Source organism: Ostrea edulis, chromosome 9, assembly GCF_947568905.1.
Source record: "Ostrea edulis chromosome 9, xbOstEdul1.1, whole genome shotgun sequence".
Taxonomy (NCBI): Eukaryota; Metazoa; Mollusca; class Bivalvia; order Ostreida; family Ostreidae; genus Ostrea; species Ostrea edulis.
Window position 1 is genome coordinate 4183064 of NC_079172.1, and position 17838 is coordinate 4200901.

A 17838-nucleotide genomic window follows, 5' to 3' on the forward strand; every position below is an offset into this window, starting at 1 on the left:
TAATTTGCAACATTTTGAAAAATTGTATGGAAACAAATGTTATCCGACTGGGATCTTCCTTTTTCTGTTTCCTTTCATAATAAGAGGATATATCTTAAAAACCGAATTTTTCATGATCTTCACTATGATTTAGAAAAGACGTTACAAGAGTTATACTCAAAACACTCGAAAACAACTTTTTTTCATTCGTTTATTATCACAGTTATTTCTTTGCATTGATGAATGTCTTTTGAACTGACAAGACTTTCGTAAACGCGACGTTTACCATTAGACAGTTTGACTGTAATGCTTCCACCCATAACTGTACTGAGATAGCCATTGGTTCTTGTCGTCTGTTGTCTAGCCGTCTCGCGCTCGATCGTCTGCTGCACGTTTTTAGCGTTGACAAGCGAACTATCTATCTGTCCATCGTCCTTCACGATGGCATGAAACGTGATCTTGAAGAATACCTTTACACTGCCAGAACTGTCAAATATAATAAAAAATCAATCTTAAAAATGTATCAATTTGGAAGTTTTCATGAAAGTGCGAATAGAAAAAAAACCCTCTTAAATCAATGAATTACGCTTTACTAGATTTGTTAGTATGATACGAATGACTGCATGGAGTTTGAAATGAGTTGGAATGACGTCACAGTAGGCTTATTGTACTTGCAATGTTACCCCAGTCCGTCCGTCATTCCGTCACAGTAGGCTTATTGTACTTGCAATGTTACCCCAGTCCGTCCGTCATTCCGTCACAGTAGGCTTATTGTACTTGCAATGTTACCCCAGTCCGTCCGTCATTCCGTCACAGTAGGCTTATTGTACTTGCAATGTTACCCCAGTCCGTCCGTCATTCCGTCACAGTAGGCTTATTGTACTTGTAATGTTATCCCAGTCCGTCCGTCATTCCATCACAGTAGGCTTATTGTACTTGTAGGGTTATCCCAGTCCGTCCGTCATTCCGTCACAGTAGGATCTCAAGAAAGGGGCATATGTACAAGTCATGCATTGTCTAGTTTGGGTTCTTTTAATGGTTAATAGCAGAGATGAGCGATGATAGCCATATATACAAGTTAATAATTAATGTACATTTTAATCGTGAAAAATTACCTGCCATTATTTCATAACATGTCCCATAGAAGATTTAGACCAAAAATCTTACATGTTCTTGGCATCTGCATAATTATCTTACGTGGTTTCGTGTTTTATAAGCGACCTTGGTGTTTCAAGACACCTTGATTACGGTATGACGTTTTTAAATTCAAATTTATCGCCTAAAGTTTATAACTATCAAATAGCCCATGATACATTGTTATGTACATGAAATATTAAATGTACGATGAATATACAAATATACCTCACAAGGTGATCATCAACTGAGCTGGTTTTCATAAAGTTTAAGATATTTGCACTAAACTTTGTACATGTTTTGCTTAGGCAAACAGAGTTCACGTACCATTTTATTTTAAAAGATATAATACTAAAACATAAGATAAGTAAGTTAGAATGTCTTATACGAAACATACTTCAAATTCATACATAAAGAAGAATGGGAAAAGAGGAATTTTACCAAATCTGTCACCTTTCCGGGGCCTCTCTGTAAGCTTAATATGGTTATAAGAAAACATTCTAAAAATATCAAATATATTACCAAAGTGTGGCATCATATGATTAAGTTGCATGTCAACATGGCTATGTTGAATGTTAGTATAATTATAAGTTGCATGTCATCATGAATATGAGGCATGTTGATATAATTTTCAAAGTTGCATGACAACATGAATATGTTGCATGTTATTATTATTAAGTTTCATGTCAACATAAATCAGTTTCATGTCATTATATCTAAAAGGTACATGTCAACATGAATACGTTGCATGCTGGAAGTCACGCGTTGCATGGCGATATCTAATAATTTCTTTTCCCATCATATTTTTCTTGCTTATCAGCATAATTATGTAGCATGCCGACATAAAATATCGAGAGAAAAACTTGTTTTAGAGGTCAGAAGTATGTCACCATAGTCTCATGATATTAAAATGAGAATTCGTACCTGAAACCCATCACTTTACTGGAGTTGAAGAGATCCCTCAGCGGACTGGTCAGGAATGCAGTATCCAGCTGCAAAGAAGTATATTCACATAGCTTCTGTAATGAATGGACTGATAGATTCCCAGATTGTATAGAGTGAATATTGCTTATTTGAAACATAGAAATGTCTGACCTCGTATACAATAGCTTTAGAATACAGCTGATACCGCGAAGTCCTTTTGTCATCGAGTTTAGCAGTCCACGTTTTGTTGAGCATCAGGGATCCCGAAAATACTATTGGAGCTGTAAAGACGGAACTCTCTCCGAATACTTGTACATCACTTAATTCGATGAATGATTTTTAAAATATTAAAAAAAAAGGAACTTTCTTTTTATATCAACGTGCTAAAATACTTTGTTTTCTTAGATAATCAGCGTATAGATCTATATATTTCTCAAAGTGGGCTATTTGGACATAACAATATTTTACATGTTACAGCAGACAATATTGAATTTAGACTCACCAAATGCACCTGTCGATAGAGGAATGGCCTGCACAGTTGTTTGAAGTGTCGTCTGCGTCGTCGTTGAATACGTCACTTGTGACGTAGTTGATGTGGACTCAGCAGTACCTTCTCCTGGCGAGGTAGTGGTGACAGTGGGCGTGTTATCTTGGGTCGGTGTATGGGATGCCCTCTCTGTTCTCTCTGTTGCTGATGTGGGAGATGATGCAGGGACAGTCCTTTGTTGAACATCTTCGTTATTCTGTTTTGGCAATGGACTGTCTAGAATTGATTTGTCTGCAGAAAAAAACTTCAAATTCATTCATTTTTGAGATCAGTTATCAAATACAGCCAGGTCTACACTTTGGAAACCTTTTGATCTGATTGTATCAAATGTTGTATGCATATTTACTATCACGAAACAATGGGATTTTAGATCCATTGTAGTAACTTATAACGTATTCTTATAAACCTCAATATGCTCAAAGTATATTGATTTCACTTTTATAAAATTTACTATCCTAATTCATGTCAATAAAAACTATCTACGACTTACCAATGAAATAAAGAGACAACGCCATAGCCACGATTGTGAGAAATAACAAGCCAAAGATCCCCACCAGGATCCAGAAACGTTGTTGTCTGTATCCAGTACAGTTCATAACTGGTCCCAGGCTGTCTGAGATCTCTATCGTACAGAAATAAACATATTAACCAAACTTGTACTGAAATTTGACGATCCGAGTTAGGGCTGAACTGTGGCTTATATACATGTACATGTAACGAGTGTAAGCAATAATGTAATTATGGAGTGCCAAATTAACATAAACTCAAATAATTGAAGATATCTTCAATTATTTGAAGATATCAATTCGCTCTCTTTAATTGAATTAATGGGTGCATTAAATCAATTATTGCTCTCATCAATTGAATTAATGCGCACATCAATTGAATTAATGAGAGCAATAATAGATTTGATGCGCGCATTAATTCAATTATTGCTCTCTTCAATTCAATTGATGAGAGCATCAATTTCGTAGAAACATTGCTCGCAATAATTAATTTAGAGCTCGGTATTAATAATTTGATGATCTCTTTAATTCAATTGAAGATATGTTCAATTATTTACAATACTTTTGTATAAGGAATTAATGCGTGCATCAATACTTTTAAAGAAAGCAATAATTCAATTAAAGAGATCATTAATTCAATTGTGGATATGTTGAATTGAAGATATCTATAATTATATAGTTGCTCTCTCTAAAACAATTATTGTTCTCTTCAAATGAATTAAAGATATCATTAATTCAATTGAAGAGGGCAATAATGGAATTAATGAGCGCATTAAATCAATTATTGCTCTCTTCAAATGAATTAATGTGCGCATCAATTCAATTATTGCTCTCATCTTAATGTGCGCATTATATCAATTAATGCTCTCTTCAATTGAATTGTAGCGCGCATCAATTCAATTGTTGATATCATTAATTGATTTGAAAAGATCATTAATTCAATTAATGCGCGCAATAATTCAGAATTGAAGATATCATTAATTATTTGAAGAGATCTTTAATTAAATTGTTGCGTGCATCAAATGAATTGATGATGTCTTCAAATAATTGAAGATATCTTCAATTATTTGAGTTTATGTTAATTTGGCGCTCCATACGTAATCGCTATAGAAAATGTATCAAACATTGTGACTGGCTTCAAATAGAATACAGATGTATATATGTAATGTGTCTTTCAGAAAAGGATGAATAATGCGATAAACCTGATATGTCGAGGCCGGAGCCAAATGAATCCCTCTTCAGTTGGTCGGGAGACTGTCTTAAAGTGACAGAAGAAGGGACTGGTTGTGATTCGATTTGGGATGGTATGTTGAAGTAAAAATGTCTAGATATCCGTTTTCTGTCTTTTGCCTCTCGTGAGGATGCCCTTGGTACTTTCTTGTCGTCTGGTTGGACGTGGTCACGTGACATTTTCAGGCCGTTGTTGATGTTGTACGCTTCCGTCGCGTCGTGTTTATAGTTGTCTGTTGATGGTTTGCGGTACCATGGGTTGTCCTGCCATTTCTAACAAAATAACAATTCACCTTAAACGTACCCAATGGGCGGATCATATAATGTTCTGTGATAAATTGCATAAAACTGATCCATAGTATTACCCCCCCCCCTTTTTTTTTCTTCTTCTTTTTTTATACCTAGAAGTGATATTTCTTTAAAATTGGGGTTTCTTTGGATAAACACATATTTTCTATTTAAAGATTTTATTTTATTTGAAAGAGATTGATATTTAGATTATCTCGTATGGGGAAAAAAAATGAAAATAAGATATCTCTTATCCATAGGACATGAATGTGACATTTGTAATACAATCTAAAAAAAAACCCAAAAAACAACAACAAAAACCCAGGGATTTATCGGTATCTTCTCATGACCCGATATTCTGCTTTATTCACAATGGAATATGAGTTGAATTTTATCATTTTGTGGAAAAATTCAAATATTGAACCCTTTTTGTAAAAACTTTTAGCTTTCCAACGGAGAGGCTTTTTCATTCATCAACAAGCATTTGCTATCCTATGATCCATCTTCTGGAGGAACAAAGCTCTCAGAAACTGCACCAAAATTAAATCTTCAACATTAATGTAAAATTAGTTTTACTCTATGGATCAGAGACATGGCGATTAACTGCTGCTTAACCAGTGCCTAAGAAACATCATATAGGAGTAAAATGTCCCAAAACACACCAGTAACAAGAACTTATCGCATAAAACTAAACAAGAACCCCTTATCCAAACAATAGTAACAAGAAAATAGATATGGATTGGACACACATTGAGGACAAAACACCAATGTGACATTCTTTGGACTGGAACCCTAAGGGTCGCTGAAAGGGAGGCAGGCCGAACAAACACCTGGGGCAGGCCGAACAAACACCTGGGGCAGGCCGAACAAACACCTGAGGCAGGCCGAACAAACACCTGAGGCAGGCCGAACAAACACCTGACGAAGAGATCTGAAAATACAGAAACTAGGAAAGATTTTGTAGCTATAGCATGCACATCACTTATATTTTTTTTTATTATTAATTTTTTTCTATTCACGATTAATTTAATAAGACAGTTATCTTTATCTTTTATTTATAAATTATTGTACCTCATGTACCACTGTGAGTGAAAAATGTAGTTGAATGAAAATTGGATTTGAACTTGAGAAATAAAAAAGCTGACCAAAGACAGAAAGAAGTGGAGAGTAGCAATGGTCGCCCTATGTCTCCCCTGGGACGAAGTGGATTAAATCAAGCAAGTCATGTACATCAAATTACGTTTCAATGAGTGCGTAGAATTTTAATACCAGCAAGAAATATTTCACTGCTTTTAAGAGAAGAATATCTTTTCATATGATGATTTTCGATCTTTACCATGGACTCGTCCAAGTGTATACGGGACATCGACTTTCATGCCTCACTACAATGTACGTCAACCTTTCTAATAAGATTCATTTGATGTAAAAATTGCGTACACATTGGTTTATCTGAAAGCATTTCTACAATCAATACTTTGCCGACAGGTATATAAAACATTTTTATTACGAAAAAAAAGGGAAAGTAACTGGCATTAAAATGCATGAACTGTGTTGCAGGAAACATAACCGGTCGCTAAATTACAAAGATGGCAGTTTTACGATATATTAGTGATTGTTTTTATTATTTTGCACTTGATTCCACTAAACTGAATTCTTCCAGTATCAAAACATGTACGACTCTTAGACACATAAGTCTTGTTAATGATCAAGATCTAATGTGTGTGTGTGTTTACCCTGGATTATGATTCTCCAAGTCATTAGTATTACATGTAGTGTACCTTTATGGGCAACCACAATGACACGTCAGAGAGAGAGAGAGAGAGAGAGAGAGAGAGAGAGAGAGAGAGAGAGTTACTGAGATATTTCTATTTATAATTTATCACGGCTTTATATTTATAGAGAGAGAGAGAGAGAGAGAGAAGGAGAGAGAGAGAGTTATTGAGATATTTCTATTTATAATTTATCACGGTTTTATATTTAGAAAGAGAGAGAGAGAGAGAGAGAGAGAGAGAGAGAGAGAGAGAGAGAGTTATAGTTATTGAGCTATTTATAATTTATCACGGTTTTATGTTTATAGAGAGAGAGAGAGAGAGAGAGAGAGAGAGAGAGAGAGAGAGAGAGATGTGTAAAACTGTAGCAATAATATAGATGAAATAATATGGCATGGCAATAGTGTTGCATACGTATGACAATAATTACTCATTTAGTCAATGATTGAGAGTAAGGGAGAGAGAGAGAAAGGGGGGGGTAGACTAGCTGTGTGTCAGCTTCTGTTTGGGATACCATCGTTACACAAACACTACGTCCACAGAAACCCTAAAGAGAGAGAGAGGAGGGGGTGTAGACTTCGTGCCAGCTTCTGTTTGGGATGCCATCGTTACACAAACACTACGTCCACAGAAACCCTAAAGAGAGAGAGAGAGAGAGAGAGAGAGAGAGAGAGAGAGAGAGGGGGGGGGGACTTCGTGTCAGCTTCTGTTTGGGATACCACCATCACGCAAACACTACAGCTACAGAAACCCAACAGACGGCCCATGTTGAGGGGTATCTTAACCATTCTTCATTTGGTTGAACATGTACACAGATCTACTTGGATTTATTCATTCTCTTAAAACATGGATATTTTACCTACTACACCCACGACACCGCGAACTCCCAGGACACCGGGAAGTGCCCGGAAACGCCGGGTAATATTATTTTTCGGAAATTATTTATATACGATATATAACAATTTAATTAGAAGTTTTAAAAGCAAAGGTTTAGAAATGGGCTAAACCTGTCATTTGCAATACATAAATATGACCAAGTTTGAAGGTTTACGGGAAATAGAAATGCGGTATGCATGTAGGTAGAAATTTTAATTATATTTTTTTTTGGCACAAATCAAGACACTAAGCACAATTTGTAATAACCTGAGAAATTTCCTGTGTACATATGTATATCATAAAAATATACACAACAACCGATCTCTTGGCCAGGTAAATTCCAGGTAAATAACATTGACCATGGATAAGCTCCGCCCACATTCAGTCATCCGTGGAGCAACCGTACGGTTTTTTTTTTGGGGGGGGGGGTTAAAGTCAAAAAAATAATTCAGCATAGGACATAGTCCTTGACCCAATTCCTAAAATACTTGTTCCTATAAACCCAACATACATGTAACATATGACTAAAGCATCGAACATGTTGTATTTCATTAAAAGAAGTCATCAAATTAGCGAAGAACTCGATAACATTCAAGGGTAGATCATTTTAAGTACAAAAAGACAAACCAACGATATTCCATCTTTCTTTGGACAATTACATTCACAAAAAAGATATGGTCATGGTTATCTGCCTGGTGTTTTTCAAATTATAGCATATGCTTAATAATCTTGTATAATTAGTGAAAACAACATTATATGAAGGAACTTCTTGAAACATCGTGCTTTTTCATTACAAAATGTATACGCAAATTAAGAAATAGTTGTGTTTAATTACTTAATAGCAAGGCATAAAAAAACCACGTGCAAAGACCTGGACTAAAACATGTACGGCTCTTGTTCTCATTCCTTGAAAATTTAAGAAAATCTTATTTACTATGCTTCAATTATTCAGCCCACTCTTTGAGAAATCAAAGTTTTTATTCATTTACTGTCATACATTTTCGGAGAGTTGCCGTTTAAGGTTGATCGATCCTCTTGTGATGTCATAGGTTTTTGCAAAATCTTTTTCTATTTAAATTTTGTACATGATTGAAATATATCTTTCAGAGGAACTTTATTCACTGAATAAAATAAAAAAAATTGGTAAACTTTTGATACTGAAAAAGTTTTAATTTTCCATAGATAATCAATTATCTATAATTTTAAAAATGTTTTCAAGGGCAATAACTCCTATGCTGGAATTTCCTCTACTGCATGTCTATGACACAATGATTTCCCTAATATCCACAATTAATTTTTATATATCTATGAATTATCAGATTTCTTAAACTGTTGACATTTAAAATTTGTCATTTCAACAAGTTTTTATTAATTTTCATCATTCTGTTCAACGAAAATGTGCAATTTTTTTTTTTATGTTGATATATACTTCTGTTTTTGTATGTCTGACATCTTTAAAAGGGTGGCAACATACACATTTTCTTTGGTTATTAATTAGATTAAACTATATTGAGTGGAAATTAATACAGTTTTTCCACTTTTAACCATTAATATTGATAAGTCACATGAGGATCGACCCACCTTAAGACATATGTCAATGAACCAGACAAAGTCCGAATTGAAAACCAGGGGAAACAGCTCGTTAAATACCTTCATTGTGTTTGATTATCATTTATTTTTGCCCAAGAAAAAAACATTACAATACAGCAGAAGTTTTCAAATAATTCTTGTTCTTGAATAACCAAACAATTGTACACATCGTAAGGGAGTACAAAATTCAACAAAACTATTGCTTTGGAAATTAGGAAATTCTGGAATAGAACCATCACTGAAGAGAGGATTGTAGACGATTCTTATTGAACAGTGTTGAAGCCCTCAAACCTCTATTGTAAGCCCACTTTGACCATGGGGGTAATAAAGAGTTAATCTATAGATTCTTGAACTATTGAAGTGTTGAACAGCTGTTGAATGTAACATTTCTATCAGGAAATATCTTAACTGTAGCAGGTATGTAAGGGTAGCATGAAAACGACATAATTGCTGTACTGGGTATGATCAATTGCAGATCCAGTGCCGGGGACGCCCCCCCCCCCCCCCCCCAACAACTGACAAATACGATCCATTTTTTATAGAAATACAATCAAAAAACACATATACGTCTTATTTTGTCAAAACTCTGCAGTTCTAGTGGGATTCGCCTCTGGTTCCTCAACAGGGTTTCGCCTTGGACCCACTGTCTGAGGGATTCAAGGCAGTCCTCAACACCCGCCGTCTCTTCCTGCCCCCCCCCCCCCCCCCCCTCTGAAATATGTAGACCAGTCACAGATATTTGCTATACCTGGTTGCGATACATGTTTTGACTGCGACATTTGTTAAGGTTACTGCACTGAGCACCCTGAACAGTTAAAACTTACCGTCGTCTGTCTATCATTCATACCGCTGATGTGCACGTGGTCTTTTATCATCCGCATTTTATAGTTCTCCTCTTCCACCATTCCCGGACAGTTGGGTACCTTACAGGCCCAGTAGATCCGCCCTTCAATTTCTGTGTCGTATCGAAATTCATTGTTCTCATGACACAAGGTAAAATGTTTACGTTTCTTTTCATTTTTGTCAATCCCCAACAACATGGTTGGGAGTGTTTGGGTGAATAACGGGGAATAATGGACGATGAACACGACAGAAAATTCACACTTGCTCCTCTGAAACCGTTAATCCCCTAAGTATCCATATTCAAATGTTCAGCCTGTGTTTAGTAATGGCACCGAGAAACATTATTCACTGGACTGCGCTCAGTGAACCGAACTCATGATCCACAGGTAGGGTTCGAATACCCGCGCAAATCAACGTACCGGAACACAACACGACAATCAGTTATGAAATTGTTTATTGTCAAAGTTCATACGACTGTTGCTTATAAGTTGAGTTTTTCACGTGTAAAACTGTGTTTACAGTTTTCTGTTTAATATTAAATCATTACATAGTCAGCCTGTTCTAAGATATCATGGCGTTTAGAAACTTATTTTTGTGTAAAGCTTTCCCCTCCGATAAACAAAAACTTCGAGTATATTGATTTTAAAATACGTTTTGTGTAAAGTACTCTTCATCAAACATCATATATGTGTAATAAAGAATGATAATATGAAGATTCGAGAGCGATATTTAATATCATAAAGCTAGACCAAATGTGACAGGAATGCATCAAACCACGTATGACGCCATTTTAAAGCATAGAAGAAATTATTGAATTTCCGTCATCGAGGACTTGTTGCCACAATCCATGGGCGTTTGGAATGAGAATAAAATAACTTTAATGATTGCGCGTTCAATTGAAATTATTGTGTGCAATAATTCAGTGAATGCTCTTATTAATTTATAGCGGTCAGCCGGGTTCGTTCGCGGGTGGCCAGATAGCTTAGTTGGCATCAGACTAGAAATGCAGAGGGCCCGGGTTCAAGTCCCGGTCTGGTCTGTTGCATATTCTCCCGTCCTGTTACAAATGATATAATTAAGTCAAATGATACGTGCAATATTCTTTTAGGGAGAACAATTATTCAATTAGAACATATATCTTCAATTCCACAATTGAATTAATGATCTCCTTAAATAGAATTGCTGTTCTCTTTCACAGAATTGATACGCGCATTAATCCTTTATACAAAATCAGTGTAAATAATTTGAAATATCTTGGGGTTGTGTATGGACTGTATTCTACGTCAGGCGTTGCCCCCTTATGACAACCGTCAGCAATATATGTGTATATTATTTATATATATTTTGCCTATTGATACATAATATATGTGTTGTCCATTAATACAACTTATATTTTAGAAGAATATAATTACATGTATCAGGGACCCCCCCCCCCCCCCCCAAAAAAAAGACCCCTGATATTTTGATGCGAACTCATTTTATAGAAGGTTTCATATTCATTGCATGTATGCATTTTTGTTCAGAATCAGTCATGAAAACTATAATATGCATGATAATTCAATTTTTTTAAAGACAGATAATATGTTGAGTATATACCTGTACATCAAATGTATATTCTTTCATATCGTTGTTATATGCTAATAAAATAATATACGTTCAAAAAAAAAAAAAAAAAAAAAAAAAAATATCTTCAATCGAATTAAAGAGATCATCGAATCATTTACAGCCAGCACCAAATTTAAATTTTGCAAGTAACAATGATTGATTTGATGGGAGCAATACTTGCACATCAATTGAATCAAGGGAAGATCACTCTAAAATTTAAATCTAAAGGAAAATTCAGAAAAAGAAGAGGGTCTATTTTCAAGACAATCAGTCACTGGAAACAGTCTTGATATATGATATACATGATTTGTTCTAAGTGACTAGGTTTGTACCTAACATGAAAATTACAAATTCTTTTGAACTTTTTTTTTTAAGTAGAAAGGGAGTATTCATTCCCGATTACATTATGTTACTTTTAAGTACGGTGTATGCGTGTTTCTAAAATTGGTAAAATACTTTATTCGTATACGAGTGATAATCTATATAAAATATAAGACAGGCATACCTGAAATAGTTCAGGATATATTTGATAGGTTACATTTTCTTAAAAGTAGGTCAAACTCCAATAAAATATTTAAGATATTTTCACTTTAAAAACAAAATCTATCTAAAAAGATCGATTTCCAACTGCCATTTTTAGGTTAAAATTTAGAATGTAAAATTAATATATTCATCAATTCATTACTTAATCATTTATAAACAAGAAATTATCGATTTTTGTATACAAGTGTGTCCTGTTCGCGGAAATTGCCCCATCTCTGGCACTTTTTAGAAATGGGCAATTATGATTTTTTTTTTTCTATATCATGTACTGTCAAATCAAAGCATTTTCGTCATATTCATTGTATTGTGTTTTATTTGTTTTTTGTAAATTTGTTTAACAAATCTCTTTGTATGTATATATATATATATATATATATATATATATATATATATATATATATATATAATCTTAGGCATAAGTACATAGTCTTGTTGTAAGATGATTTGGTTTGATTTAAATACCCGTGTCATTTATTTCCTCAATAAAAGACCATTCTATATTCCTACACAGGTGTTGTGATTGAATCAGCTATATACCTGTACATAAATATATTTTGCGATATTTAATTCCGCGATCTTTCGTTATATGTTGAACATACGCGAAAATCAAGTTATCTATAGAAAAACAAAAGAACTGCTGTACAGGACCAGTTTCAATATCTACTAGGCATCAATTCACCGCGTTCGTTATTTTTACATAGTTTTTATTACTCTAACATCCAGTGGGGTAGCTAAGTTTGAAATATTTGTAAGCAGGGGGTCGGGGAGGGGAGGGGGGGGGGCGGTAGCTCCTCCATAAGCTGAGGACATTTTTTGTAATATGTAATAAAAATTTAACGAAAATATTTGTAAGCACGTGCATACAGTGCTACAGTGTAGCTACGCCTCTGGCATCCTATCTTTTCATCGTGCAAATAATAATCACATGTTAATGACTTTAAATATCGAGAAATATGTCTGTTTGAAGGTGCACTGTATCAAAACTTACTATTCCATTTACAATATTACTAAACAAATATTTGTGTATATCGAGCAGATATATTCTGCAACATCCAATTTCTTCTGCCATAATTATTCTGCTTACTTCCCTTTTCATGAATTTAATGTTTCATCCTTTTTTATAATAGCATTTTTCCATTTGTTTAATACAGTTTTCCATTTGGAAAATTGGAATTTTATTCTAAAACTTGCTTAGAGGGAAAGGGGGGTTGGTAGCAGGTATCTTGCATCAAAGCTTCGAATCATATTCAAGTTCTTTATGACTTTACAGCTTATCAGTACAATATTATAAACAATATAATGATGGTGGTGGCACATTATATACATAATAATTAATTACAAATATTAGAATTATGGAGTACAACTTTCTCTTAGGATTATATATTTTCTAAGGTTACAAAGATCTTCAATAGATGTAGATTTACCTACGGTGTAATCGATTTATCTCCAGTGAATTTTGATTGTAAAGGACTTTGGATATTGGAGCGATGACAGTGTTTTTCACAATTTATAAAGGGTACATTGAATAACAGTACATCTTCCTCCGCTTTTGTCTTTGTCATGTTAGTAGGTACAGAGCTGATATGGCATCTGGTCGAAGATCTGGCTTTTTATAGCCGCACGTTTTGGCTACATCAGGAAGGCAACTTCCGACGGACATAGTGTCAGTTACATTGCGAACTGTTTGAATTACTTATCTGTATATCTTCAGTAATTAAAAACAGGAACTTATATTTAGACATGTAAAATTTATTCCAAATATGTTCTCTTATATATATCCGTATTTTGTTTTTGTCCCTTCTCATTTAACGGAAAGGAGCTTGCGATACTAATAGGATATCACAAAAGTTACCCATTTTCAAGGCAGAAAATATTGATTTAATTCTGCATGTTGTAAAAGTATTGATCTCATATACTGTTAACAGGTTATCGCTCTCTAGATCGAAATGCAGATAGCAAGGTCCGCTGCCCGATTTGCCTCTTTCTCTTCTCCCGAATTTCTAACCGTAGGTAATAATTTTACTAATCTATGTGCTAGTATTAATATCTTCTGAAGAAGTTGAGGGTCGTTGACCAAATTCAGTAAACAAGTCCTTTCTTTAATATTCAGCCTTTATTGTGCTTAGTTTCTGTGACATACAAAAATAGAAAGACGCAATGAGAAGTAGAGTTTTGCGTGTAGAGTCTTTATCCATTCCACACCATGTTACTGGTAAATTTCCAAAGATATGCAATATATCGCTTAGCTTACTAAATTTACAATCATTAATAGCATCCCTTCCCTTTCATAATTTTTCATTTTCGAAAATCATACACGCAGAGAAAAAGTAATAATACTAATTTCTGTAAAATACTGAACATGAAATCTAAAAGATTCCTGAGAAAATAATTTTCTTTATGATAGACATTCATCATATACATGTATTTTCTTGTGTAAAGAAACCCATAAAATCTTCCGGACAAATATGACCTCGTGATTAACATATCGTGAACTATGCACTAATTTCATGATAAACACAGTGGATCCAGCCACATCAAACGGATAAATTAACTTTATCAAAGTCCATGTTGACAGATACTGTGTGAATTCTTCTGTATCATATATTACGCAGATAATACGAATTGCTTAATTATTTTAAAAGGAACTATACCTGTACTGGTTCAATCATAGTTGGTTTTTTACTGAGTATGTTGAAGAACCTTTTGTTCTAAATCATAAATTTGCCGTCTTGAAGTGCATGTTCTTTCTTTACACACACACACACACTCTCTCTCTCTCTTTCTCTCTCTCTCTCTCAAACATTCCAACATATTTAACCAGTTATAGAACCAAAACAACTAATTGTCACAGCATGTTTCTGATCTTATGATAGAGATCCCTGCACTACGTTAATTAACATGAGCTTACAGGTACCCATATAAATGTTCTGATAAAATCTTCAAACAATTCTTCAAACAGTACCTGTTGCATACTTGTACTCTGGGTCTATCAAAAGAGTATTCATTAAACTGGAGACTTAATCACATACTCTGGACATATTAAAGAGTATTCATTAAACTGGAGACTTAATCACATACTCTGGACATATTAAAGAGTATTCATTAAAGCAGGAAAAACCAATGAGTACCCATACTGTACAATAAATATAAAAAATCATGAAAAATTCGGCACAGCATCACGTGTAAAAAGCATCACGTGTACAAAGTACTAGTGTAAAACAAATGAAATGGCACAGCCAAGATGAAACCAGTATTTATAATATAATGACTATTATGCGATATGACATTGTGTCTATGTGTGTGCCGTCCTCACACTAATCAACAGAACCTCGCACTTAATTATTAATCAAATCAATACTGATACAGATTTGTGGGGTATCATACAATACACTGCTGCTCCTTTAACATAGTGCACATGTACCAACAAGTGAAAAGATTACAATATAACACACAACAGCACGTGTGTAACTGTGTCAACCTCACAACAAGTCAAATAATCAATATTAAATTTATAACACAACAGCACGTGTGTAACTGTGTCAACCTCACAACAAGTCAAATAATCAATATTAAATTTGTCATCACATGAAATTCTTTTTTTAAATATACATGTATATTCCCAAAAGTCAATGAGTTTATTTTACACAATCTGCGTTATAGAATGAGATCACAATGATATGCCGACACCGAGCAAAATAAATACGATATAAATCTAACAAATCAAAATCACAGATAAAACCAGTCTACCTCCACATACAGTGAATACAAATACAAAATTGCACCAGGTTTTAAATCAAGGACGGATGTCAGAATACTATACTTAAATAAATACACCTATCACTAGTACTGACTGTACAATGATTACAACCTAAGCAACCCTTCCTGTTTCTTAAAATCCAAGGAAGTTAAATCGCAATGCAATTCATTACGTGGAAATGCGTATGTACAATGTACGTGTACTAGTAACTGCTGGAAGTTTGGGTTAGAACCTTGTAGAACTAGATTTCGATTTAGGTTTCTGTCCCAGACAAACTTGTACCCAATGAAAACTGTATGATGGCTCTGGCAGTCTGATAGAAATGTGTCTGGCACTGAGCATGGAGACAAAGACGCCGGGGTCAACTGATGATATTGTTTGGCTTTGGACTTCGGACATGGTTCTCGGTGACCAACCACCCTGTCTATGGAAACGTGTCGATGCGCTGTTCCGATAGTTTACAACCTCCTGAAAAAGAATCACATATAACCAGTTAAAGAGCATGTTGCAGTTATGTTTATTTAAGAATTCATTGCTATTATGGGGCTTTATATAAAAACAATATTTCAAATGCAATGTGTTTCTTGTATGTACGTTAAATAAATGTGTCCCATTTCCATTCTCAATGACCGTGTGACAACATGGCGAGAATTCCATATTCATGTATGACTTGCAAGATGGTCGAGAGGTCTAGCGCGCTGACAACATGCTGGGAGGATATTTGGTTCCCAGGTCGAGAGTTCAACCCTGGGTAGCGGCGGAAGTGGGTATCCAAATTAAAATAAAGTGAAATGAATACTGTGCTCTCTCTCTCTCTCTCTCTCTCTCTATATATATATATATATATAAATCACGAATCATCAAGTTACGCTGAAGGGTTTTGTGCAATGTGCACAGCTGAAAGTTGTATCATAGAACAGACAGTGAATACCATTTCACAATACAGTATAAGCACTCTGTAATCTACACATAAAGAACAAATAAACTTGAAACTGGACACTACTGTACAATATTTTGTATAGTTGGAAAATGTGCGTCGGTGTACATAACGCTTAAACAAATCATTTATTTTCTTCTGGCATTATTCCAGAACAAAGAAAACCTTGGTGCTTATCCAAACTATACAAAAATCTAAATACGCGACCTATATTGAAACCGTACAATTAAAGGACTTCTTCCGCAAAATGAACAGACACTTGTCAATCTTGATATTTCTAGGTCAAATTGATTTGTAGAACTTCTCAACAAACACTTCTGAATAAGTATGGAAAATGTTCCAAAAACTGTCCTCTTTTCAGTTCATAAATAGACACGATTGTTTCATCTATAAATTCAAAATTCACCGGTATCAATTAATTGCTTCAACAGGAGCACGCATTAAGTATTACATTTTCAGTTTCATTTTGTTCATGTTTGAAGACATATATATATTATTAAATCCCATATCCTTGAGACATACTTGTAACTTATCGATCTAAGTTAAAGTCAGTGATATTAACCTAAATTTTGTGTTTATGAATTACAATAATCCTGCTGGTATTTTATTTCTCTATAGAAATCATTCCAATCTCTATTTACCAATTGATGAACAAACCCGTTATACTGTAACGAGCACATGCCATTATGTGAATTCTTTGCCACCTTGATTAAAGCTTCAGACCGCTCTATGAACAATCTTCAAATACTGTATATACACTCTAAGAAACATTCTACTCAATTGATTAGTATATTGATTTCGGAGTTCCTTAATTTTCAGACCGGGTAGCCGTCGGGATTACTTGGGGCGCAATCAAATAACTATTGGCACCAGGTAAACCGTCCCCCACAGTGATGGGTACTAACAGGGTTTAATTTGACCAAGCAAAATTAACGAATACATAAACAAGCTGTTTATGAATATTGCATAATGATTGATAGAGTCCGTGAATACTAAAATTCAGCAACGTTAACAATTTGCAAGCTGCAAAGGAAATGTAATTTTTCCTGCATGTATTAATTGCATCGCCATAAAGAGGCATTTCATACATGTACAGTTTACCTTGGTATACAGGAAGGTGTAAAAGTGGATCCGACAAGAAATCTGCACATCTGATAAAGTTAAGCTTCCTCCGTATTGATCCCAAGATTGCATTATTAATGTCATTCCATTACAATGCTGTTGTTATTGTTTGTGAGAAGCAATATTACTTAACCCAAGTTCCATATGAGGTTGTGGCCCTCATGATCACTCTGTCTGGGAGAGATATA

The 17838-nt window shown here is 34.6% G+C and overlaps 2 protein-coding genes across 2 annotated transcripts in view; both read right to left on the minus strand.

Moving 5' to 3' along the window:
• Positions 1-182: 182 nt before the first annotated feature.
• On the minus strand, positions 183-10010 carry LOC125660156 (uncharacterized). The gene is made up of 7 exons (XM_056148192.1): positions 9668-10010; positions 4293-4593; positions 3075-3206; positions 2540-2815; positions 2209-2318; positions 2038-2105; positions 183-465 (listed from the first exon to the last, which is right to left on the minus strand). The coding sequence occupies exons 1-7, from the start codon at positions 9881-9883 to the stop codon at positions 183-185; spliced, it is 1386 nt and encodes a 461-aa protein (XP_056004167.1). The 5' UTR covers positions 9884-10010.
• A 3918-nt stretch (positions 10011-13928) lies between these two features.
• Positions 13929-17838, minus strand: part of LOC125659323 (uncharacterized) — a 10184-nt gene continuing 6274 nt past the window's right edge. Inside the window, exon 2 of the mRNA XM_048890959.2 lies at positions 13929-16059. The gene's annotated coding sequence lies outside the window, so the exon portion shown is untranslated. The remainder of the gene's footprint in view (positions 16060-17838) is intronic.

Bases quoted from the DNA above. Each gene is read 5' to 3' on its own strand.
- LOC125660156 (XM_056148192.1), bottom strand. From the start codon at position 9,883: ATGTTGTTGGGGATTGACAAAAATGAAAAGAAACGTAAACATTTTACC. The intron at 4,594-9,667 runs GTAAGTTTTAAC...TTATTTTGTTAG, and splicing joins TGAATGATAGACAGACGACG to AAATGGCAGGACAACCCATG. The intron at 2,106-2,208 runs GTCAGACATTTC...ACTTCTTTGCAG, and splicing joins CTAAAGCTATTGTATACGAG to CTGGATACTGCATTCCTGAC.